At 42.4% G+C, this 26757-nt stretch overlaps 1 protein-coding gene across 2 annotated transcripts in view; it reads left to right on the top strand.

The window, feature by feature from the left end:
* grin2aa (glutamate receptor, ionotropic, N-methyl D-aspartate 2A, a) overlaps positions 1-26443 on the top strand; it is a 136770-nt gene extending 110327 nt beyond the window's left edge. For both annotated transcript variants that reach the window (XM_065964267.1, XM_065964266.1), the window contains 9 exons: positions 1983-2154; positions 2822-2975; positions 3957-4082; positions 4249-4478; positions 9910-10070; positions 13895-13984; positions 15491-15588; positions 18343-18581; positions 20454-26443. In XM_065964267.1, coding sequence (XP_065820339.1) covers positions 1983-2154; positions 2822-2975; positions 3957-4082; positions 4249-4478; positions 9910-10070; positions 13895-13984; positions 15491-15588; positions 18343-18581; positions 20454-22412 — 3229 coding nt within the window. In that variant the 3' untranslated portion in view covers positions 22413-26443. The remainder of the gene's footprint in view (positions 1-1982; positions 2155-2821; positions 2976-3956; positions 4083-4248; positions 4479-9909; positions 10071-13894; positions 13985-15490; positions 15589-18342; positions 18582-20453) is intronic.
* Positions 26444-26757: the final 314 nt, after the last annotated feature.

The raw sequence follows: 26757 nt of genomic DNA, 5'->3' as shown, positions 1-26757 counted from the left end.
CACATATACACTCACATACACACACACAAGCATATACACTCTCTTTTTGCCACATGTCCATTCACTCACAGGCCAGTGCATTCGGCTGCGCTCGACTCTCCCACAGCGCAATTCTCACTCAAGCATCCATAGTGTCCATTTGGAGAAAAGAGGGAAAGATGGAGGGAAGAGGAGAGGAGGAGAGTCAGAGAGAGAGGAATGATGGAAGGGTTGGATTGAGGGATGGAGGCCTATCCATGCATGCAGAACCACAAATTCACTCATCCAGGCTGGGCCTAAGAACAAGTAACACTCAAGCTAACACACACATATACCCACGACGCCCTCTCCGGAGACCCCTCGGGCCTTGTAGTGTTTCTATATCAAGTTGACCTGGCAACTTCACAAACAGCCTCCATAACATCAAATGCTCTCACTCCCTGAACTGCACCATGGCCTCTCTAAAATGGGTACACTGTGTGCATGATTGCAGTTATCACAGTTGTGGCCTATGCGCTTCCTCTGTCACTACCCCCCCCTAGGTGAACCTGCCATAAACTCCACTGGCTTGTCCTTGTGCCTGTTATTACTATAACAGAATCCATTCCCTGTGCCAGCATCCATCCTCCCTGTACCAAATTATCCCTTTTTTTCCTCCTGCAAGGTCAACACTTAAAATCAAATTTCAAATATTTAAAGTAAACAAAAACCTTTTCCCTAAATTGTCCCTGACTGACATCTAAATTAATAAATAACCGTATTTATTCTTAAAAGCAAAGTACAGAAACAAATGAGCTGGCTTTTAAATCACAATCACACACTATGAAAATCATAATATCGTCTGCATAAAGTGTTCTTCTCTAAATTTGATTGGAGAAAATTTCATGGAGAGGACAGTGGATAGAATAGGAAATCAGGGAGAGAGAGAGTGGGGAATGAAGTGTCGGAAAGCTGCCACAGGTCGGTTTCTACCCTTGGCTGCCAAATTTGAGGACGAAAGCATCCATACATGGGGTGCGTGGAATAACCACTACGCTACCTGCGCCCCATGGTTTGACATTAGCTGTTTACATTAATGCAAATTAAATCCATTTCACTAAGATAACGGCTTCTTAAAATAATGTGTAAGCACAATCTGTTTGTGAAACATTTTCAGAGGAGGAATTCACTACAGCTAACAGATCAGTGCTTGGCTCTTTTGAAATAAACCTTCTCTCTAGTGACGGATTGTAAGACCGTAAAGGTAAACTTTTCTCAAGTTTGAAAAGAGGAAAGTATTCCACTTGTGATGGCATTCGTTTGACAGATCGCTGCTGACTAGGGAGGATAATGCTGGAGTTTTCAGTTGGAGCAAGACTCGACTAATGTTTTCCAACATCACAGAATTCTGCCAAAGTTTCAGAGTTTTATCTCTGCAGGTAACTGCAGAGTCACGACTGGACGTGTCGAGATTTTTTTTACTCTTTCTGTCAACTTTGTATCCAGGTTGTTGTTGAACTAAAGGACAAGGTTATATTCGCCTAATTAGCACATATCTGAAAGGTAAATGAGAGTCCCAGGTGGCTGCAAGTTGATGTACGCTCTGGTGTGCATTTGAACAGTGCCTGAACTCTGCTGCTCTCACATTCAGCTCCACATATGGTACAAGGCTTGCAGATGCAGTGCCGTCATAAACCTCCTTCTCTAGAGAGACAGGGAGGTGGAAGGAACATATTTTTCAAGTCTTCTGATGTCATTCCTGAATAGAACAACTTGAACTTAAAGGTGAAATAGTCCCAGGATGACATCTGAGCATTGGTGCATTTTACAAGTCAAACAGAAGTAGGAAAACTGCATTTTTTTGTGTCCCTGAAAGGGAGATTGCCTACAAGTCTTCAGTTTGTGTTCTATTCAAAGTATATTAAATGTTCTGTAGGGTGCACTGCCTCTCTTTTTCTGTTACTTACACTTAACCCACAGTTGCTAATGCTGTGCTTTTTGTTTGTGTTTTTTTTTTTTTTCAGCAACACAACAGAGGCTGGTGGGACATACATCAAGAAGTGCTGCAAAGGCTTCTGCATCGATATTCTGAAGAAGATTGCGAAGTACGTAAAGTTCACCTATGACCTGTACCTGGTAACCAATGGCAAGCATGGCAAGAAGATCAACAATGTCTGGAATGGGATGGTGGGAGAGGTAAGAAAAACCCATACATGATCCTGTGTTCATTTCATATGTATCAACTTTAGCTAAAATAATATTTTTTTGCAATTGTAAAGTTAGACATTTAATTTAATTTCAAAATGCATTGGATTTGGACTGCTTTGGTCCTTTTGGATGATTCTTAATGAGGGCAGGCAGCCACTTATTTGTCCTTTCACTTTTAGTTTGTAATACATTTAAACCTATCAATCCAAGCCAAGGCTGAGAGGACATTAAAAGTGTTTTTGTGACATGATATCCCTGCACCTTATGTTGCTAAAGTAGCTTTAAGTATTGCCATTGCAAAACGTTGGTTTCATCTATGAGGCTTTGGCACAAGTCATAAATGGTCAGGAAGTACACGAATCTCAACTGCTTCTGCAAAAAAACTCTTTTGCATGTTTTTATTTAGCAACGTCAACTTGTAGGTAACACCCTGGAGTTCATTCAAAGCCTGTAAACTTTATTGGAGTCAATATTTTTTACGACAGAACATTATTCACTCTGTAAGAGTTCCAAAAACCTTATTGATGGGGAGTGAGTTAAATTCTGATTCAGCAGGTGTTTGGATTTTTCAAATCATCAATGTCTATTTTCTTCTTCCCTTTCTTCCCTCTACCCCTCTCCCTTTGCCTCCCTCCCTCCGTCCTCCGCCCTGCAGGTGGTCTATAAGAAAGCCGTCATGGCCGTCGGATCTCTGACGATCAATGAGGAGCGTTCTGAGGTCATCGATTTCTCCGTCCCGTTCGTGGAAACCGGGATCAGCGTCATGGTCTCCCGTAGCAATGGAACTGTCTCCCCGTCAGCCTTTCTCGGTAACTGTCAAGGCATAACTGTTTGCTTTGTTGTCCGACTTGGGAGGGAGGGAGAGGAAGACCCGTTTGTTTGGTTTTACCGGGGTGTGAGTGTAGGATGGAGGATGATATTTGTTTTGAGTGTTTGTGTGTGTGTGTGTGTGTGTGTGTGTGTGTGTGTGTGTGTGTGTGTGTGTGTGTTCCCTGAGCTGACAACACAATTCAGTCCTGATACACAGCTGTCAATACTTGTTCTTTCATCTGAGGGATTTAGCTGAACTCCAGCTTCCTCACTTACCTGAGAGGGACTTAAATTCAGGATTTTAACCTGAGTGGCCGCGGTATCCCTGTTACGGCTGCTCAGTCACGTTCATTTGATGCGTTGCGCTTCATGGACATCCTGCACACATATACAGAAAGCCACTGACTCAGAGGCACACACAGGCACCAAAAAGTACACACTCTGACATGTATGCAGCATGCATTTACTGCTGTGAAAGTGGCAATTAAAAAGTCTTAGCAGGAAGACCTATAAATGGCTGCTTGCCAGCACAAACACACACACACACATACAAGGTGCGCGGCCCTGTGCCAACGATGCTCTCCCATACATTAGAGCAGGATTTAATCTCTGCGGTAGTGTTGTGAGCTCAGAGGGAGGACAGGAGTGCTGACACCAGGGCTTCCTATACTGTACGCCTCCTCACACTGTCAAATGGGGAGGTGAGCCCGTGTGAATGCAAGTGTGTGTCTGCGTGAGCGGGGGGGGGGGGGGGGGGTGCGTGAACATGCAGGAGTCAGCTTGTTATCCATGCAGTGTGTGTGTGTGTGTGTGTGTGCACATGATTTATTCATTCTGTCCATGGAAAGACAGATAGTGAGAGCATTAATAAAAAATAAAGAAGTGATGTGTGAGATATGAAAATTTAATCCAACATGTGTTAATACTTAATCTTTTCCCCTTTTTGTTTATTTTTTTCTCTCTCTCTCTCTCTCCCTCAGAGCCATTCAGTGCATCAGTGTGGGTAATGATGTTTGTGATGCTCCTACTGGTGACTGCAATGGCCGTGTTCATGTTTGAGTACATCAGTCCTCTTGGCTTCAACAGAAACTTGGCGCAGGGAAGAGGTAAGCCTACACATGAACAGAAACACACATAAGCCCTCTTTCATACACAGCAAAGAAAGCACATCCTTAAATCTGCGTGTCCCATAAAAGAGTATTTTATCAACCATTTGTATTCCCTCGTCCTCCTCTAAACCACCTTTCTTTCTCCGCCTGCCGTTCTCTTCAGACCCCCATGGCCCTTCCTTCACCATGGGCAAGGCGGTCTGGCTGCTTTGGGGTCTGGTCTTCAACAACTCTGTGCCAGTCCAAAACCCAAAAGGAACCACTAGTAAGTTCATTGTGTCTGTGTGGGCCTTCTTCGCTGTGATCTTTCTGGCTTCCTACACTGCCAACCTGGCCGCCTTCATGATCCAGGAGGAGTTTGTCGACCAAGTCACCGGTCTGTCTGACAACAAGGTAATGGAATACACATTTTAGAAATTGGTTTGACTGGCTAAAAGGTTGTTCATCAGAGGGTCTTGTGAGGTTTCCTCTGATGTCATGCTCAGGTTATGCTCAAATGCTTTTATCGTGTGATACTGCGATTTTAATTGTGTGAGCAAATCATTCACTTGATCAAACGCCCCTTATAAGTTTTTATTCCATCTCTTTAAGACCAGAGGTCTGCTTCAGGTGGTAATCAAAACTATACATATCATCTGAAGAAGACCTGTGGCCGAAACGTTTTGTGATTGTGATGGAATAAAAACTTTTTGTGGCATTCGAGCAAGTGTGCGGGCATTTCTTCTTCCTCAGTCTGCTGTTTTTGAGCTGCACTGCACCTACTGGAAGTGATGTGCGTGTGACTACCCCCTTTTTTCTAATATGAATTTACTGAAGACCCCAACAAACACATGTCCTTTATTGAAAGTATGCAGAATGTTGTTACCCTATTTAAATGATTGATTCTTGATAGTATGTGTAAACATAGGAGATAGATAGTAGCGATAATCTTTAGCTTATTCATGGATTTTTAGTTGAAAAAGAGTTATTCAAAAATGAAAATGTCTGCCATTAACACGGATTGATTGTTATTTTCCTAAGTTGCAAATTACGTCAGGTAAAATTGTGATAATATGCCCATAAGTGTAAGAATGTATGCATAAGAATTTTGAATACATAGAGAAACGGAAGTATGGTCAACGCCGGAGGAGGACGACTGGCCGAAAGATTACAGGAAAAGGTCAAATGTAGAGAAGTAGCAAAGAAAGGCTAGACAAAAGGGTAGAGAGATCCGGAGGAGAGGGAGACAGATGTATGAGGAGACGCTTCCAAGGAGAGAGCATTTGAGAGTGATGTAGAGGGTTTTGACAACACGCAGAAGGAGGGGGAGTGGGGAGGGAGGGGGTGGGGAGGGAGGCACGGAACAAAGGGTAAAGCAACTGGCAGGAGGGCGACTGAGGAATAGCGAGAGGCCAAGACACACAAGATGGTACAAGACAACAAGCGGACAGATATGGGCCAGGTTGACGGCTGCGGTGGGGAGAAAGGAATGGCACATGTATGGAGGGAGGAAAGTAAAAGAGATATGGAGAGACAGAGAGGGTCAGGGAAGAAAGGACCCAGACAAAGAGGGTAAATGGCCGTTCAGGCAGATTTGCTGAGCCATGCTGGACATTGAACATCCTGTGACACGAAAAATATTAAAGAAATCCGCCTTTGTTTTGTGTGTTGTACTCAACAAGCAACCCAAAAAAAGGCTTTGCTTGGCACTTTTCTCAGAACCAGCTTGGATTTTGCACACACGGAAAGGACTGAAAGAAAAGGAAGGTTTGGCTTTTTGTATTCAGACTCCTCCACATGTAGACTGGAGGATCTTTGAAAACGGACAACCTTGTAAATAATTGCATGCCGGATCTACAAATAGAGCCAGACACACTTTTTTTTGTTTTGCTGATAAGAAAATATCTGTGAAATGGGAGAGGTCTTTCATTAGGAAGATAAAATGATGTATATGTCGAATTGGTTTTTCTTTCAGAATTATACAAAAATAGAACTTTTTTCTTTTGGAGTTTACTGTGCACACATGGAAAGGGCAATATATTTCCTGAGTGACTCACCCGTGGAAACAGCAGCTCTGTGAGCCACCTGTGGAGATAACAATGACACCAACTGCCCGTGCTTTTAAAATTGGTAAAGTTGTGACATTTTTTCCTTTCATCTCAGGTTTTTTTTGCAACTGTTTTCCAAGCATGCTGTCTCATGCACAGTCTTTAGCGTTTTAGGCTTTATAACCACCAAGGATTTGTCTCAATGGTAATAATGGCTTTGATAACAAGGAGAATACTTTTTGTATTATCCTTTAAAACATTTTTATTTTACACACTTTATTAATCCCTGGGGGGGGGGGGGGATCCTGGTTTACACTCTGTTTTTAGGTGTTTTCAGACCAAAAAGTTCTGGGGGACTTTTTGAACTGGAACTATCCACTCGGGAGTTTCCTTGTAAACTACGCACCAAGGGGACTTGTTTTCTGTCTGCATTCACACCGCTATGGTACCTACTCTGAAGCAGGAGCTAAAAAGGTTCCTCTAAATTGGGTTCTGGGAACTAAAATAGTTCATAGTTCCTGAAATCAATAAGAAAGGGAGGGCTCCAACAGTTCCAAAAACTAGAACTAGAACTACAGGACCTGTGGATGGAATAGTGGAGTGGGGTCAGAGTGGGGCTGCTACACAGGGAGGGGCCAGAGCTGTTGGGGGTTCAGTGCCTTGCTCAAGGGCACCTCAGCAGTACTCGGGAAGTGTCCACCAGACCAACTTCCATGCTTTGGTTCGCACCGCGACTGGAACCGGCGACCCTCCAGTGCCCAACCCAAGTCCCAACAGGCTGAGTTACTCCCCCAGTCAATCCCCGCTCCAATCATGCCTCGCATAGTGTTGGTTGGTAAAGTGCAACAGCAGTAACTTTACTGCACGCCTACGCTTATATTCTATAAAAATGGAACGTATTAGCAAACCTTTGACTGGAACTTACTTGCTTTTATCTGGTGTGTGATTCATGCACCAAAATGACAATTATGATCGCTGCTGGATCCTGGATGCAACAAGCAGGGCTCAATCAAATTTCCGCAAAACACACGTTAAGTGCAGGAGGAATCTTTAAAGTGCACAAAAAGTCAGTGATTTCTCAGTGTCGCCCTGAAAACAAACCTTACAGCTAAATGAATGTTTATTATATAAAAAAGGTTGATAATCACCGTGGCATTTCATTTTCACAGACAGAAGCATTCAGTTCTTAGTCTAGACTAGAGCCCGCAACAGAAACATAAGCATGCACACATAGGCCCAACACAGATGAAGACACAGTCAGACACACGCAAAAAAAAAAAAAAGGGAGTCCTTTGCTTATATAACAGCAGAACTTGCATAATAAGAGGACAGAGAGTGTGACAGGAGAAGAGCAAGGAAGGGAAGAGATGGAGAGGAGAGGAGAGGAGAGGAGAGGAGAGGAGAGGAGAGGAGAGGAGAGGAGAGGAGAGGAGTAAAATAATCCTGGACTAACTGAGGTAAATACACATCACATCTTAAAACAATTCGATTTGAATCAATATACTAGAATATGGATTATAAAATATGAAATAATAATCATATTTTTTGGTAGAAAATGGATCAAATGTGACTCACATGAAAAAAAAAAATGTTGTACGTGAACAACAGTGGATGAGTTGTAGTTCAAGGCCACGTTCTGTAACCATGCACTTATCTCCACCTGACTGGGACTCTGGAGTTCTCATCATATCTGCATCAAGCTTTCATTAGCAGCAGCTGGTGCAGCTCTCAAAAGCCCTTTGCTGGTTATTATTGAGCAAGACGAGAGCCCTTTCCCAGTCCCCTCGGTCAGCCTGGAGATTTTAAGCAGCAGCACCACGTTTCACACATGTGCCGTCTACATGACCTCACAGCCACTGCTCCACCTTAAAAAAAAAAAAAGGCGAGGACGAAGGGAAAGATGAGGGCGGAAAAAGAGAGACAATAGGAAGGTCTGTGTGAGACGATGGCGTCTCCTGAGGGCCGGGACTCGTGATGCTGACACACATCCTGAGTGACATCACTGCTTCACACACAGGCACACATGGCAGACGTTGACTTATTAAAGCCGCACTCACTTCGACCTGATTGCAAAATAGAGAAGCACATATGTACATCCAGATGCAGAAGGCAGACATTATAATTCATTTAAATGTATATAACGTGCAGATATGCTTATGAACAAGTTGACATGAATCATTCAGCGCTGGCAATTAAACACATCAGTGTTTATTACCGATGTTTAACAAGCAACAAGCAGAACAGCAACACTCATAATATGCAAATAGAGTCCACAGGGTCTGCTTCATTTTATTGATGTGAAAGTGAAGGAAAAAAGACATGTGGGTGAAATGATCATGGATCATGAATTTGTGTAGAAACACACACACACACACACAAACACACACACTATTGGGGCTTTCACGCTGGCAGACAAGCGGTGAAAAACTCCTGATATTTGCCAGAGGAGCTGTGTGTGTGACTTTCACCCGTCAGACCCTTCCCGTCAGGAATTTTCGTTTTTAAAGTAATCTCAAAACTCATCTCAAATTCTTCCTGCCTTTGACCCAGAGAAGTCTTTGAGTTTTCCAGTTTGGAGAGTCAGGACTCTGGTTGTTGATTAAAGAAACCTGCGTGTGTGTGTGTTCTGCTGTTTTGATCACATCGATGCTCTCCACACACTACACGAAGCAAACTGTTCAATCTAAGATTCTTTTTTTCATCTTGTATGGGTGTCTTTCACATTTTCAAATAACCTGTTTTGGTTTTAAAAATCTTTGAGTGTGGGCCATCAGAGAGATGCAGTGGGGAGAGGTGGGTTAAAGAGAGGAATAAGAATAACAGGAATCATTTTATTACACTGGTGTGTTGAATATCTGATTTGTCAATAACGGCAGGTCTGCTTTTTCTCGATATAAGACCATTGCTGTGAAGAAGATAAGATAAGACGTCCCCAAAGGCTAGGATAGGGACTTGGGACTGGAGTCTAATCATGTGGGCTGTTTTCTTAAAAAAAAAAAAAAAAAAAAAAAAACTTTTCTTTTTTAAATAAATATGAAGACATTTAACCAGAAAAAAATAAAAAAAGAAGATGTCCCCGAAGGCAAATGAGTGTTACACTCTGTCCTCCAGTTGCAAGAGAATATAAAACTTCAAAAAGAGAGATCATAAGAAACAATTCCACATATACATAAACACACACCTTCCTACAGCAGAGACACGTTGACATGTTGCACAGCCTCTCGGCACATCCTACATTTCCTGTTATTCAGAATATTAATGGACATCAGCACAAATTAATGTTTATAGCGGTTTAGCCTGGGCTGAGAGACCCTGAATCGACAAGAAGAATAGACCTCATTAGGGATGCTGCTCTAATTACAGACTAACTCTTGTCATATCAATCAGCAGAAAGTAGTCCCGACGTGAGTGTGCTTACCGAACGTTCCTCTTTGGTCACTGTGTGATGGACAATAAAGTTACTTTCATTTCATACTCACACAGTTTTCTTACCAGATTAGACCCTTTTCTTTTCAGAATGTGTTCAAAGCTGTAGAATTGTTTCGCTTCACTGCGAGTTATAGCTCATCATATCCATCTTGTACTTGATCCACCTTCACACAAACACAGTAAGACACACTTAAGACACACACACACACACACACACACACACACACACGCTCACACTCAATCTTGGAATACATTTTTGATGTCCTTGTTTCTCTCTGTGTTTATGTTTTATTTACCTTTGTTTTTTTCCCTCTTTGTCATCTCTCCTTATTTGCCCCCCGTTTTGCTCTTTTGTCTTCCAACCACAGTTTCAGAACCCGTACGCGTACTCGCCTCCGTTCCGCTTCGGTACGGTTCCAAACGGATCCACGGAGAGGAACATCAGGAAGAACTACCCTGCCATGCACCAGTACATGGTGAAATACCATCAAACTGGGGTGGTGGACGCACTGGTCAGCCTCAAAACGGGGTAAGGAAACACTGAAAGTGGGTGTTTGCCCAATTCTTAATATATATATAAAAAAAATCACTAATGCTTTTTTAAGCATGTAAAAAATGACAGTTTGTATGTGTGTTTATGTGGAGGTAGGTCTGTTAGTGTTATTGTGTGTGTGTGTGTGTGTGTGTGCGTGTGTATGTGTGTGTGTGCGTGTGTGTGTGTGTGTGTGTGTGTGTGTGTGTGTGTGTGTGTGTGTGTGTGTGTGACAGCTCCTCTGAGACTGGCGATGAATGGGCTTCCTCACTGGGAGCAGCAGGAGATATTTTTAGCACTGGGCTCTATAATGGGATTGGTGGTGGTGTGTCATGGAAGAATATTGATGTCCAAAAAATTGGAGAGAGTACAAAACAGAGTTAGGAACGACTCAGTTTGCACTTTGCAGGTCAATCTTTGAGAGTGCAGAAGGACAGATTTGTCAAAGCAGAATCAGGTATGTGCAGGGCGAACATAAAGGGTGTTCCCTTTTGTCCCTATGAATACAACTGGAATACATTTAAAGTGCAGGCTCAGAAGAAACTGTGCATTAGCTCTTGACTGTATTCTAAAAACCTGATTCTACTCCTTCAAATTTGCATCTTGGTGTTTTTAAGCTTATGCTTTCAGTCTGTGTTGAGCTTAGAATTAGTTTTGAGTTCTCTCATTTCTTTTGTCGTAACTGTACTTCCATAACTGATGTATATTTGTGAAAATTTGATTAAATGTGTGTCTGTAAAATTACAAGGAGAGGCTAATCATAAAGCGAACCAAGCACTGACTAAAAAAGAGGAACAATTTGAGGGTGATGGATGGATAGATAGGTAGAGGTAGATGAAGAGAAGGAGGGAGGAGAGACATAGGGGTGACTCTCCTCATACCATCACATGGGAAAAAAAGGAGGAAAGGAGGCGGGGTAGGAGGCCAAGGGTAAAATACCGGATTGGAGGAAATGAAGGCAGGGGGAAAGGGCCAAGAGACTAGGGAAGGAGGAAATGTTAATGGAATGAAAAAAGAGGGGAAAGTGAAAGGAGACATAGAGGGTAAACTTATAGAGGGGAATTGGAAGAGAGACAAAAGGAGGTAAGGAAAGGAGGAAAGGCAGATCAAGGAATGGAGAAAATACAGAAAGAGATGGCAAAATGATGTAAGCTAAAAGACAAAAGGTTAATGTAATAAAAGAAGAAGTTATTTCTGATTGGTTAATAGCCATAGGGTGGGATCCAATCATATTTCAAATCCAAAAGGCCAGCTGCCACATAGAATACACATCCAACAATATTAGTGTATAATTCATGAGTTTTTTTTGCAGTTTATTCTCTCTCATCCATAAGTCACAAGTAAACCAGGATGTAAACATGTAAAGACAGCTCAAATCGCTCCAGCATGCAGAATACTCTCTGTTGCTCTTGCCTGTGTCGAGGTAGCACGGTGCTAAACACACATGCAAACGCATAGACACCTCAGTAAACTAACTACACACACACACACACACACACACACACACACACACACACACACACACACACACAATCGAAGTGTTTAAAAGCACACACGCTCTAGCTGCAGCTGCGTGTGTGTGTGTGTGTGTGTACTGAAATACCCTCATTGATAATGCTATTCTGTGGTATTAGCAGATGAGCAACAGTGCGGCGCTCAGCTGTTTGAGGCTCGATGGCTGGATTAGCTGTGATCACACATAATGCTGACAGGCTTTACAAGCGAAATCTGTTACAGCCACAAGAAGCGAAACTATGCACGGAGGAGGGGGATTGATTTGATTACATTTCAGCTCCTTAATGACTCACAGAAGAAGAAGTAAAGTTTAGATTTTTTACAAATAAGGAATTCGATTTTTTTTAAATGAAATTAAACTGTAATCCATGCAAAAGCAGACCTCGGGTTCAAGTTATCATGCCATATACCTACGGAAGCCCAAAGCGTACCTGCATCCATACGTTTTATTTACTCCCATGATAATAAGTCATTTCTGGGTTGTTTTTTTCCTCTCAACATCTCATCTTATTGATCGTGTTTTCCCAGAGTTGCAAAAGCACAAAACAAACATAGAAATAGGATCTACTTACCTCATGAGTGTGGGTAATAGCAGTACAGCATGTCATCGCCTGACTTCAGCAACTAACCTGATTCATTCAATTTCTAGATTGCCAGAAAATAATCAAGAGATAATGAGATAAATGTATTTGTTCTGAAGGGGAAACAAGCTTTTTTTTATCCTGAGACGACAGGTAAAATATGTTGAGATTTCAAGAAAACAACTGCTTATTACACACCGTCACAGGAAAACAGAGCGAAGATGAAGTGTATGGATTTATGTCAGCTTAGGGCTTCTATACATATCATAAGAATAAACCTTTTTTTTAAGGTTATTTTGGGGCTTTTGCCTTTATTTTGACAGGGCAGCTGAAGGAAGATAGACAGGAAATGTAGGGATAGAGAGAGTAGGGGATGACATGCCGATAGAATAGTGTTAGGATAGGGAGTCGAACCTGAAACCAGTACATAAGGATTGTAGCCTCTGTTCATGGAGCCTGGTGTATGAAATGTACCAAATGTGAAAGAAGAATGTCTGAAGTCATTTTTGATCAGGATTCATACTGTAGATCTACTAAACTGTTTGACCCAGGGTCTGGATTTCAACAGTAGGTCCACCCACAGGTTTCCTTCTGATAAGCTGCTCTCCCTGCAGCTACGTGAAATGACATCCACAGTCACACTCAATGGTGATTTTCCACCTTTCGAGATCACTTTCAAAAAATACGGATGGAAAGCAGCGAGAGAGAATCTGTCCTGCAACATCAAAAAAAAAAAAAAAAAAGTTGTGACACATCGTGACGGCTGAATCCCACTCCAAGCCATTAGAGCCACAATACGTCTGGCTGCTGTTCACAGACATGCACGCACAAAGCCACGCTAGAATATACGCTCCACAGCACGGCAACACACATACTTTAATGTGCACACACACACACACACACACCCACCCAGGCACACACGCCTACTTTGCTACATAGTTGGACACACATCCTGCGTGTGGATGGAGCCAGCGCTGGGTTAAGCTAATTACACAGCTGAACTATCGGCTGTGAGCCTCCGTTAGAGGGCTGGATCTGACATTCAGTAAATGCCAGCCAGTCACTGCGCTATTACCAGGCCCTCTCTGTGTGGATATACGTGCATGTGTGTGTGTGTGTGTGTGTGTGTTGGAGAGACGGCGTGTGTACGGGCTCTGACAGAGTGAGAGAGGAGCAGTTAGTGATGGCATCAGTTACATTGAAAATGTCAGTCTGAGTCTGGGATAATTTTCGTTTGAACGTTCCACCACTATGCAACCTGCATGTGTGTGTGTGTGTGTGTGTGTGTGTGTGTGTGCACAGAAGGGAGAGAGAGAGAGAGAGAGAGAGAGAGAGAGAGACAGCGTAAATGTTTGTGTCTGTCTAAAGTTTGTTTAGGTCTTCTATTTGCCTCCAAGGTCCTTTCATCAGTGAAGCGTGCCGTATTGAACCGCAGCCACTCCCCGCTGTGTCCTCTGTGTGTTTGGCTACGCTCGGATTGCAGTCCTATTGGAGATGATTTAACACTTTAGAATTGATCCACAACAACATGTTCTGAAAAATAAGCCCCCATCCTCCTCCTTCTGCTTCTTCAGTCTCCTCCTGTGCACCTCTCACTCGCTCTCTTTAAAAAGAAATTGAAACTGCTCATGCTTTTTGTCGTCATACCCTCACACCCTCTCGTCTGTTCACCTCTGTCTCTTCCCTCGGCTCTTTTTTTTTTTTTTTCTCCTTCACCTTTTGCAGTAAACTCGACGCCTTCATCTACGACGCCGCAGTGCTGAACTACATGGCCGGCAGAGATGAGGGATGTAAGCTGGTGACCATTGGAAGCGGGTAACCAAAGTTTCAACTCTTTGAATGTGGAGTGTCCTCACTCCGTGATCATGCCATATCTTAACTTCAAACTAGACTGTAAAGCTGTCTCGGTGGTTTGTCTTACTGTTTGTTTTGAAGTTCTGTGCCATCACACAAAAAAACCTCTTTAAGGTAAAGTTCACCATTTAACACATCGTATCTTGTTTGTTTAATGTGTAAAAAAGCGGGAAAGTAAACACCACAAATCAGTACTTGAAGTGGTGCTGTGTTTTGATTGGTGTAACCTGTTGCCCAGAGACCAGCAGGGGGTCTCAAAGAAGTCCTGATCCAGAGTCCAACATCTTCAGTTATGTGGTGCCACGACATGAGTTTGGGGCGCACTCAAATCAGTTAAATATGTCACAAATATTTAACATTTAGAATTAGAATGAGATTTTGATATCACATGTCGTTTATTTGAGCCATTAGCTATTCACATGATGTTATATTATTTAATGGCGCTCATGTGAAGTCAAAGTTTTATTGCTCAAGTTGTTCCTCATCTCCAAAGACGCTGATTTCATTAGCAATTTAAATGCAAGTGATGAGGGACAATATATTCAGTTCTGATTATGTGAGAATTAAAGCTCCTGTAAGGAACTTTTGGTTTGTTGCGATTTTTGTGCCGATCTTTTTTTTTTTTTTTAAATCTCTTTTCTGATCTTTCCCTTTTCATGAAGACTGGAAAGTAGAGGTTTATGAGGAGAGCGCTGTCCTAAATCAGGCAGTCATATCACTTGTTATTGATCTTTTGCTGTGGGAAATTTTTTTATTTGTGCTATTAATCACATTTTCTGACACCTACCCAGCGGAACTATTTACAGGCATAACATTTTTTTTTTTTTTTAAATAATCCTTCTTCTTGCTAATGTTCTCTTTTGCTTTTGAAGGTCCTATAGAGACGTTATCAGTATTAATTTCAGTCTGTTTCACAACCAGCAAAAAACTCTTCACAGGAGCTTTAAGCAAGTTGTCTTTAACACGTTTTGGTAAGCACCTTCCAAAGTTTCAAAAAAGTGCCTCAAAATGCTCTGTACACACTTCAATTGTCTTAACGAACACTGCTGAAGCCCTTTTCATGTTTTGATGCATGTGTCCCCAATCCTTAACATTTAGATGCTCGATGGAAGGATCTCTTTGTGGCCAGTATGAAGCAAAGCAGTGATTGACGTTTCCAACAATGTTTCATTGTTCATTTGATGCATGTCATTTTAGTTTTAACAAAGACCTCAAGAAACTAAAAGTGGAGCTTAAAGGCCAGAAACAAGAACACTTCTTTTTGGATTGTATATCCCTGATCTAAATATCCACTTTATATCATTCATACACACTCTTAACAAGATATCTCCTTATATACACATATTAAAACACAGGGACAATACCTGCTAAGTGAGGTTGAAACACAAGTTTACAGGTTAAACATACAGTTTTCTTTGTGTGTGTGTGTGTCTTTGTTTGTGTGTGTTTCGATGCACTTGTGTTCAGGTACATCTTTGCTACCACCGGCTATGGGATCGCTCTCCAGAAAGGCTCCTACTGGAAACGACAGGTGGATCTGGCCATCCTGGCCATCATCGGCGATGGTGAGAAACACGCTCCCCACACTGTTCCTGTACACACTAACCAAAGTGCTTGACACTCTCCATGAAGGCCAAGGGGGGGTTACATTGTTCCTTGCCAGCTTTGTAACTCACGCACAATCTCTCACACACACATTCGCAAAACCTCTCCTGCCTTGTCTGCTGACAGCACAAAGGGAAAGCAGTGAAGTATAAATAGTCCTTTGATGTTATTCTGGACACAAAAGGCTGCTCTAAACAGAGGGCAGAGTGTGTAAGTTATTCTAATATATTCCTCTATGCAGCGCCAGATCTATGTGTGTGTTTGCGAGTGTTTGTGTGTGTTACTCTATCTGAATCACCACATTCCTTTATTACAGTAGCCTCAGAAAGTTCTTACATAAACAATTTTTCCCTGGTGCAAAACAGAGAAAAGGCAAGAAAGCATCTGGGTTTTTGGTGACAGATTCATTTACATTTTACATCGAGAGCGTTTTGCTGATGCAAGTGCTCACAGCCACTTACATTAAGTGCATTGAAGTTGATTAAATGAGCGCTGGTGTCACAATAATCCTCTCCAACCAAATCTTATCAAGGCTGCAGAGCATGCAGGCCGCACTCCATCTCATACTAGGGGTGCAGAATTTCAGAAAAGACAGAATCTCAGAGTTTATGTTTTGCTTTGTTTTTCTGTCGCATTCAATCATCCCATTCAATCATTTTATGCTCGCAGGTTTTATAGCAGTGTCATTCATTGCAAACATGCTCTGTATTGCATTTGCACCATGCCAATAATTTCAATGCTGTTATACCTACTATAAAAGATGGTTGTGTAAAAGCAAAAGGAGAAAAGGTGAGCAGAGAACTGTGTGGTGGGAACAGGAGACGGCAGAAAAGAAAGAGGCGAGACTACAAAGACAGTGTGACAGAGGAGGGAAAAAGGGGGAACAGATGGATGGAGAATGTGATGAGAGACAGAAAAACATAGAGAAACAGAATGTGAGTGGCCAAAGAGAGGTCAGAGAAAGGACGAGGCAGGGAAAGAAGAGATGAGAGGACCATCGGGAGAGAGCGTGCGTGTCAGGTAAAAAGAGAGCGATGGGGAGTGAGAGGAGGGCTGGCCCGTGATAGATGACGGCGGCTAGGTGTCTTGGCAGATGTTACTTGATCGGACAGACACAATGTGGGTGGAGAGAGCATAAGGCTTTGCACGGGGCAGAGAGAAGATACGTTCAGGGGAAATTGGAGAACGGTGGAGAACAAATGGACAACCACAACGACTTTTTTAAGTGCTCATTTGGGGAATTTATCGAAGTTTCCAGATTTGCCTACTTACAGACATCTTGTTGTTTGTGCTAGATTCTGATCAAATATATCTCGTAGAAAAAGCAGTGGTACAAATTCACACATTCTGACGATGCAGGATGGTTTTAATCCATCACATCATTGAGTCAGGGCCAGGAACTACTCACTGCTCAACCATTTATGAGGGAGCCCTATTTCAGATAAGCACTCAACAGAGTGCTATCATCAGGTGACTGTACCGAACTGGGGATGGATAGAGTATTTGTGGTTCACGATAATGTAATGGAGAACACAGAGTTCCCAAAAAGTTTAGTCGCTGCACTCACACGTCTTAAAATAAATGTACAAGCTTCAAAGTAAACCCATTTTTGAAAGCCTCGAAAGTGAGGATAAAAGTTGTAGATACTTGTATTCCTGTGTTCCGAATGACTGGTCACCAGACTATTGCTTGAACCCGTCTGACTGCTGAAAAGAGAACAAAATTTGAATTTCAGCAGTACTTTCCCCTGAAGCAAGAGCAACTGTGCAGGGAGTCACGGCTCCCCGCAGCTTTCCCCTTGAATGCACTTGATTTAAAAATGAGCTAAAGTGATTGTTGATACCTAAGATTTTCATTTATTTCTGCCAGTTCAGATCCCTAATGCCAAAATAAAAAAAAAAACATGTTCGCAAATGTGAGAGTAGACAGATTCTCCTCAATTGTCCAAAAGGATCAATGACATCTAAATGAGTCTGGACCCTTAAGACATCCAGCTGACCAGCAGAAACACATTTGTCTTTCCTCAGTAGCAGCTTTAGTTATCCAACCCTGAGTGACAACGATTGGATTAGCCACACGCCAAATGTCACTGACTAAGCCTGAGAGGGAGAGGATGCGGCCCGAGAAAAGAGAGCACAGAGTGAGAAATGAGAAAAGATAAGGTCTTTGTGGCTTTCTGCCTTTCTTTCATTAACACTAAAGAAACAATCTGTTTGTCCTATCAGGCAACATGGAGGTGAATGGAAGACAAGTGCATGGCGATGCCACCAAAACCAAACCCTTAAAGAAAAATAAACAAGCATTCAACCTGTATGCTTTGACAAAGATGTTTAAAAACTAGATTAACATGTAATTCACTCAAATAGGGCCTATCCATTATACATTTCCCAAAATGGATCCACTACGTCTGCATTTAAAGTAGTACTTATAATTATCTCTCTTTGCAGATGACACCACCCTTTACATCAATGCATTGACACGAAATGGAAGCACCATATGAAACAATAGTTGTATGCAATTAGTTAAAGTTTCACATGATCTGCAGGACGTTCTCACGATCTTTGGTAGCAAGCCATCATTTAAATGTGTTCCTCATAATGTGACATGGGGCAACAGTATAAACATATATCTACTTTTACAATTCTCTGGCTGCTCAAACTCCAATAAGCCATTCAGTACAGTTCTTAGTCTCTCTGTGCGTCTTTGCTTTTCAGGTGAAATGGAAGAACTGGAGGCCCAGTGGCTGACAGGAATTTGTCACAACGAGAAGAACGAGGTAATGTCCAGTCAGCTGGATGTCGACAACATGGCTGGGGTCTTCTACATGCTGGCTACAGCAATGGGGCTCTCCCTCATCACATTCGTGTCTGAGCATCTCTTCTACTGGAGGCTCAGATACTGCTTCACTGGGGTCTGCACAGGCAAGCCGGGTCTTCTCTTCTCCATCAGTCGGGTAAGGACCAGTTTTTGTAGAGGTTTGTGTTTGCATGTGCCAGCATGTTCTAGCAGGTTTTTTTTAGACTATATTGCGGTTTGGGTGAACATTAAAAGTGCTACAGCTTGTATTAAATTTTAAACACATACCTTGGAACAAATTTAAATTTGGCCCAGTTGTCAACTCAAAGAAACAGGCCATTGAGTGTTTGCACGCACATGTGAATGTGTGACCATGTGAATATGAACCCCGGGTGGTTAGGCTGGGTTAAGAGTGGTCATGTTTAAGGCTATAAGGTGCAATAAAGCACTGCCACTGTACTTGGGGCTAATGCTGTATTAATGGGGTCAAAAAGACAGGGCTTAGAGCAGCGCAAGCATGCACACATGCGCACACTCATGCAGAGAATTGAGCTACCACTGATGTAAGACACCGCATGAAACAAGGGGGAAGGAGGGAGGGTTGCACAATGTAGGATGAGAGGAGAGAATTGGGATAGGGGACGGGAGGGGGGGATCACGAGGCAGCCCTGAATATCGACAAAAATAGATTCTAATTGCAGCATGTTTTTGGATGAAATCAAGGCAAACCCACGCTAAATCAATCTCTTCTCTTACGATCTTTTAAAAGGTCAGTATTCACCCTAGTTGCGTGTGAGAACAGAAGACATGGACGTGCATGCCTAAAAGCACTGCAGTGTCTCCTCATTTTTTTAAAGGCCTGACTCTGTTTTCAAAGTTAACAGAAGGGGGGAAGAAAACTTTTAGACGACAAAGTGAGATTCTTTGAAAAAAAAGCAGATATTTCAAAGACATTTTGAGGAGTGATTTAGGGCGAAAGACATCCTAATTTGTGCTGATACGCTTTGCAAACTATGTGCTGAAAAAGCACTTACAATTTAAATGCAGGATTAGTTTATATTTATTTTTAAGAACTAACAGTGGGTTTCAGTTAGGGTAGAATTTGCTTTTCTTTGTAATGTCTGCTTATTATGATATCCCAGCTGCTTGTGTTCTTTAAAACATAAAATGATAGCTCTATGTAGTTATTTTATTGACTGCTGTTAGTACAAATGACCCCCCCCCCTCCCCCGCCCTCCTTTCACCACCACCCATCAGTAGTAGCAATGGTAATTTTTCCCGTTTAGTGTTGATTCCCTGAAATGCCTGAAGGCTTTGTGTCTATCGTTAAGAGAGACAGTGGCACCGGCAGGATTAAATTTCATAGTATACACAAGAACCATTCCAGCGCATGTAAGATACCTTTATCTTCTAGGTTCCCACACACACGTGATCAGTGACTGAGCGAGCTAGAGGCAGTAACGGGAAGAGCTGGTGTTGTATAGGTTGCCCACTAATACTACCTATGCCTTTCTAAACTCTTTTAACCACAAGTACCAGACAACTGACCTTAGGAACAACCACCAGCTATATATTGGGAGCAATGTGCTGTAGTATTACATACCATTAGAGCTATTCCTGAAAAAAGAAAAAAAGGTAAAAGTCAGTATTGAGCCAGAATCATTCCTGTTACATATTGCCCTTTTTGGCTCATTAGCCAATGTACAGAACTACACTTTCAAGTTGTGTTGATGGTGATAAAAGAGCATTCACACTCAATCTCCTTTGATTTGCTGAGTCACTACCAATTAAATTCATTTCAATAAAACATACAGAGCACAAATATTTTTGGTCATACTAGATAAGTAATCATAATTCTGCTTATCTCTCTCCATTTCTCTCCCAATCCCCCTTTATGTTTGATTCTCCCTTGTTCCATTTTATCTCTTCTCTCGCCCACTCCTCCTACCCTGTCATTTTCTCCCTTTTTATTTTTTTTATCCAACTTCCCTCCTTCATTCCACATGTTCATCCATATGTCTCCATGCAGGGAATCTGGAGTTGCATCCATGGAGTCCATATTGACATGAAGAAAAAGACAGATCTGGACTTTAGCCCTCAGGACAAAATGCTTAAGCTCATTAAGTCAGCCAAACAGATGACTAACATGTCCAACCTGAGTGGCTCCCACATGAACTCCCCGAAACGCGAGTTCATGCACTCAGCTGGCCCAATGATTATGGACATGATGGCAGAGAAGGGCAACTTCATCTATGCTGACAACAGAAGCTATGCTCCCAAAGATATGATCTATGGGGACACTGGGGACTTGCAGTCTTATCTTGCTAGCCGCCACAAAGACCACCTTAACAACTACATCTTTCAGGGAGGACAGCATCCTCTGACCCTAAATGATGCCAATCCTAACACAGTAGAGGTAGCAGTGAGTGCTGACTCAGTCCAAACCAATGCCAAGCCACAACGGACCCTCTGGAAGAAGTCAGTGGACACTCTCCGTTCTGTGCCGCCTGGACCTCCCCCGATGCCTGACATGCTGATGCCGGACCCACGAATGTCGATGAAGACTCAGCGCTACCTGCCTGAGGACGCAGCCCACTCAGACATCTCTGACTGCTCAAGCAGGGCAGCCTCCTACAAGGACCCAGAAAACAACAAGCACCTGAAGCCCAAGGACAACTTAAAAAAAAGATCAGTGAATTCAAAATACCCAAGGGACTGCAGTGAGGTGGAACTGTCCTACTTAAAGACTAAGCAGGTCAGCAGTGGAACCAACCAAACTGGAAGAGGAGTAGGAGAGAAAATCTACACTATTGACTCAGACCGAGAGCTGAGCCTGCATTCAGACCCTATTCACTACCGTGAGAGTCGTGGCCTTGCTGCCGATGACTTAGATTATCCCGAGATCTACTCAGACCACAGTGACAACTATAGAAAATGTGAACAGCCCATAATTCATCTGAACTCCTCACCTTTGCATCACGGTGATTCAGATCTTCTACCAGACACATCTTACTCTAAACACTACAGCCTGAAAGACAAAAACCTTTCCCCACATGAGTCCATTGATCGCTATAAACAGACACACTGCCGTTCCTGCTTGTCAAAAGTGACGGCAAGCTACCCACAAGCAGGGTCATACCCCCCTACTGTTGCACCTGCTGCACCTGCTGCCACACGCTCACCATATAATCGTTGTGAAGCATGCCTCCACACGGCCAATCTGTATGACATCAGTGAGGACCAGCTTCTCGCAGACTCCTTGGTCAGCCCCTCCTTGCACCACCAACAGCAGCAGCAAACAGATGATATGTTTGGTCTGTATTGGCCACAGACGGATGGGCCTCATGTCCAAAAGAGAAACCGCTTGAGGCTGAGTCGTCAGCATTCTTTTGACAACATTATGCTAGAAAAGCCCAAGGACGTAGACCTGGGGCGACCAGCACGCAGTGTCAGCCTCAAGGAGAAGGATCGCTTTCTGGACTCAACATCTGACTCCCACTATGCCAACCTCTTCGGCATGCGTCCCTACTCCGGCAGACTGTTTGGCACTGGGTCTAAATCAATGATGTTTAACCACAACCTGGAGGAAAGCAAAAGGAGCAAGTCCCTGTACCCAGCCCATGGCTCGGATAACCCTTTCCTCAGCCACTCGCTGAGGGATGACACCAGCAGCAGACTGGTTCATGGGCGTAGCTCCACTGATATTTACAAACAGCTGGCTGTGGCCTCACCTGTAGCTGTTCTTGGAGCTGCCCCCATCAAAACACGTAACGATGCGAACAATCTCCGCTCTTCCGTTAAATCCACCACTTCTTACTGCTCAAGGGATGGGCGGATAGCCAATGACATGTACAATAAAGAGCATGTGATGCCTTACTCAGCCAATAAGACTAGTGCATACCCAGCCCCTCGTGGCGTCCTAAACTCAGCCCAGTTCAGCAATAGACGGGTGTATAAAAAAATCCCCAGCCTGGAGTCCGATGTTTAGTTGATATAAGAAATATTATGTTCTCTCCTCTTTAATCCTCTCTGGGTTTGTATTATAATTTATCAACTATGTTATCCACCAATGGATGCCATAGCCACACTGCGTTTTTCTTCTTCTCTTTGACATTGTACTTCAAAAGAACTTGTGCCCATGGGTATGATGGTACTACTAGTATTACTCTCTTTGCAGATGATATCATCATTTTTGTCTATTCTCTACCATGTACCAATGAGTTGGCCGCAAGGCTGGCACTCTGCCATAAGGTATCCTGGTGTATAGGGGAGGGGAATCATTAACCCCTTGTGTGGTTAAAAAGGTGAAGGAAATTGTAAACCCCATGAATGGAGGACTTCTGCAGATGTTGTTGGACAGAGGCATTGGATGAGTGAAGAAGTGGCTCGTAGGATAGGAGAAAGTACATAAGAAGGGAATTAGAGGGAATTAGAGGAGATGACCTCTCTTTCAATCCCTGTTCTTTCTTTCTTTCTTTTTCCTTTCCACCTCCACTGTCAAGATTTTGGCTCACTGGTTCACAAGAAGAGGCCTGACAGGGAGACCAGATGGGCACGTTTGATGTCCCAGCCAGACATGGAGGCATCCCAGGAGGGCAGAGGCGTCGCAGTAAGCTAGTCCAACGGTCTGCTACTTGTTAGCCTGACAAATCTGGCCTCTGAGACACCTGGCAGTGTAAAAGGAGAGAGAGGGAAAATATGATTGACTACATGGCAGAGAGGGGAGCCTCCAGTAGGTCTTGATAGTAAGGAATCAGTGGGCTTCTTAAAATGTGGTTTTATGTGGTATGTCCAGGCTATGGGTCATGATAGTGATGAGAAGCTGAGAGTAATGTAGGTGCTATCAATGAATATTGTTTACAGACTGAAGGATAAAAAAGACAGACTGACAAAATAACAGATAGAAAAAGGAACGACAAGCAGGTAACCTGAGGCAGTTGAAGGGCATTTCATTTGTGGCTCTGCACATAGAAAATAATAGCAAAGTATTGCTTTTTTATTCTATTTAACTATAAGATTTATTAGGGATTCTGGCATCCGGATCCCCCTATGTAGGATTTTAGTGTTTGCTTATTTGGTAGCACAGTAGCCATTAGTTTTTAAATCCTCTCTCCCACATTTGCTTTTGAAAAAGCATAGCTTTCTGAAAAATAACATGAAGAGTAGTGGATTATTTTGCATGTGTTGATTTTTTCAGTGTCGGAGAAGACAAAATACACACAAATACACTTGCTGACACATATTTTACATGTTTTTTGAAAAGGGACTGTGTCTTGCAAGATTTGGTGGATGGATATTTGTACAATCGATCCTCTCTCTTTGACCTTTGTGCTTAGTAAAAAACAGTGTCATGCTGTGGCTCTTGCGAGAAAACAGTGGAAGGGAAGAGAGCAAAGAGGAGATAAACAAGGGAGAAAAGGATAAAATGACAACTGTGTCCATCACCTTATCGGATGTGGGTGGGCTGGGCACCGATGTATTTTTGTCTTTTGACCTCCTGTCACTGAAAAACAGGGTATTAGCTATATATAAAAAACACTGACATTTCTTTCCTTCCTTCCTCCTTCCTTCTTCCCTTCCTTGGTCAACATGACACATCACTAGAGTGTTGGAAAACGTTAGAACTACACTTTATTTCTTTCAATTTTTGTAAAATTGAACTCTTGAGTGGTTGGTTAGAACAGTACTAGCGATGCTACGCAGTATCCAACCAGAACAGTCTTGCAGTGGAATGAGTTAACAATTATTGGTCATCAATTACTGTTGACCCACAATCAACCAGGGCTCTTGAGGATCTGAGGACTACTTGAGACGGATCCCTTGTTTACCTTCATTGTGTTGTTTGGGTGGGGATGTGGGATGGGCTGGACTGGGCAAGATGGAGAGGAATGGAGCCAAGGAGGCTCCGCTGTTATGTGCTCATCAATCATGTATCCATCTTAGTGTGGAGTAAGTTGTGTGTGTGCATGGCAGAACTTTGGTAAGCTTGAAGTCTTAACCACCACAATTGCTTCCTAATCTGATTGTTTTTGCATAAGTATGTTTGATTATTTGTTTGTTTGTTCTTTTTAATAACACTTAGCAGGAAAGACTTGCACATGCACATACTTCCATGTACACTCGTGCCCACAAAAAAAAAAAACATGTTTTTTGTAGCATTATACTGTACAAATTGTACAGTCAACAGAAAAATCATGTATCCATCTTAAACTGGCTGGTTGATTTGCTTGATTGATTGGATTCACAAAGCCAAATTGTATCAAATAAAATACCTCAGGATGATTCTGTGCATTTTGGGGGAGCTTCAACCGTAGCAACAGGACATGATGTGGCGCAGATTTTTTTGTAGAAAAAAAAACTAAAAAGGGAAAAAAAAACAAAAAAACAAGAACATGGTTTATAACGGCTGCAGTGCAGAATCAAACTTTTCTCCTTTTGATGTTTACCAGTCCTAGGTCTTCCAGTTCGGCTCTTTGTCCGAGCTCATGCAACCCATGTAAAGAGAGAAGAAGAGGAAGAGGAGGAGGGAAGGAAGGAAGGAAGGGATGGCGTTAGGGAGCTTAGATCGTTTTAGTTTTTTTGCTCAGTGAGGAGTGTTGTGTGAAGCTTCGTTCCTTTCCAAACTGAGCAGCCTTGACAAAATGGGAGGATGCTTATTAAACATCCACACCTGATAAGCTTCCCTTATGTGGAATATTCAAACAGGAATCTCTCTCTTTTTTTTCTTCTCCATGGCTTTTAATGGCAGTTGACTGCATTAGCCACTGTGTTTCAATCGAAAGCTCCGACTTTAACAACCTCGGTCATATCGCCCCTTTTGTACTCTTGGAATACTGCAGTGAACCTCTCCTAGCTTCCCAATCTGCCACCCTGATGTGACTGAAGAGCGACATTTGTCTTTTTTTGCATCTTATCTGCATATTTATTATTATCATATTTATCTTCACATGCTGCTTGCGTGAGCTGACAAGTGAACAATATGCACATGTAAAAAAAAAGAAAATATCAAACGGCACCCTCGCATTTTATGAACTCATGATGATTTGTTCTATTTGTTCTACTTTTACAGAACTGTCATGTAAACTGATGCTGTTTTATGTTCGAACACACACACACACACACACACACACACAAACACATACACACTCAGACACACCCCTGTGATGACAACCCTGCTCTTTTTAATGACAAAAATGTATTTTAATTACATTTAATGATAAATAATGAGGTGATGGCATGCAACCCCAGATGTAACAATTTTAATGTTTTCTGTTTCTTTTTTCTTTTGTTAATTATTTTTGTTATGATGTTATGATCACTAATGCGTTGTAACCAGGTGTGAGTATATACATATTTGAGAGAAAAAAAATTATCTATGTTGAACTCGATGAAGATGCTGCTGCTGTTTTGGGGGAGAAGGGGAGGACTTGACCCCCAGTGCAACTTCCTCACTGGCTGACGGGTCACTATCAGGCCAGGTTCTGACCGGTGGGGTGGGCGGGGTCAGGGGGGTCAGGGCTTGGTTTCGGTAAGGCGGGACATCCTTGCTCTTCCTCCAATGGCAGGTGAGAATTACTGTATCACCAGCTCTGCTTCTCTCTTCCCTCTCCTTCATGTGTAGTCAGGACTTCAACTGTAAAGAAGATAAAAGGAAAAAAAAGGCAACCCTCTACTTTGAGTCTGCTATCCCTCCAAAGATACGAGACCTCTTTCTTTATGGTTTGCTGTAAGAATAGAGCTTTTTTTTAAACTAATACTTCCTGAAAGACTTTTAAGGAACTATTTTGAATATATTTAGAAACAACACCTGTATACATCGCTTGTAAATTCATACTGGAATACATCATCATGGAGAATTATAAATGATAAAGAGTAAAAACAATATTTTTTGTGTGAATTTCACAGGAGCTCTTCTGTACAGTGGCACTGTTTCTCTCTCTCTCTCTCTCTCTCTCTCTCTCTATCTCTCTTTCTCTCCCTCTGTAGAGCGACTAGAATAAAACTTCACCATTCACAAGGTTTGCTGTCCTGTCAAAATTTACAATATACACACTAGGCTCTGTGTCTGCCTCACCTCATAAGAAAGGAACCACTTTTATCAAGTTTATGCTGACGGATGATTTCACAGGAAATGAGAGAAAAAGTGCTGCTGGATATTCCATTGACTACCTTTATTTTTTGCAGGTGGAGATATTGTTTTGTTTTTTTCTGTCCCTGGTCAAAAATCACAATTGGTACACATTCAGTGAGATATATGATGTATTTATAATTAAGGGGGAAAACGCCTACTTCTTGAATGCCATTAAAGTCGTATTGTACCCACAGTTCTTAAA

The sequence above is a fragment of the Labrus bergylta genome, chromosome 16 (genome assembly GCF_963930695.1).
Source record: "Labrus bergylta chromosome 16, fLabBer1.1, whole genome shotgun sequence".
In the NCBI taxonomy this organism is placed as follows: Eukaryota; Metazoa; Chordata; class Actinopteri; order Labriformes; family Labridae; genus Labrus; species Labrus bergylta.
Note: the sequence above shows the minus strand (reverse complement) of the source record. Positions and strands in the feature narration are given on the sequence as shown.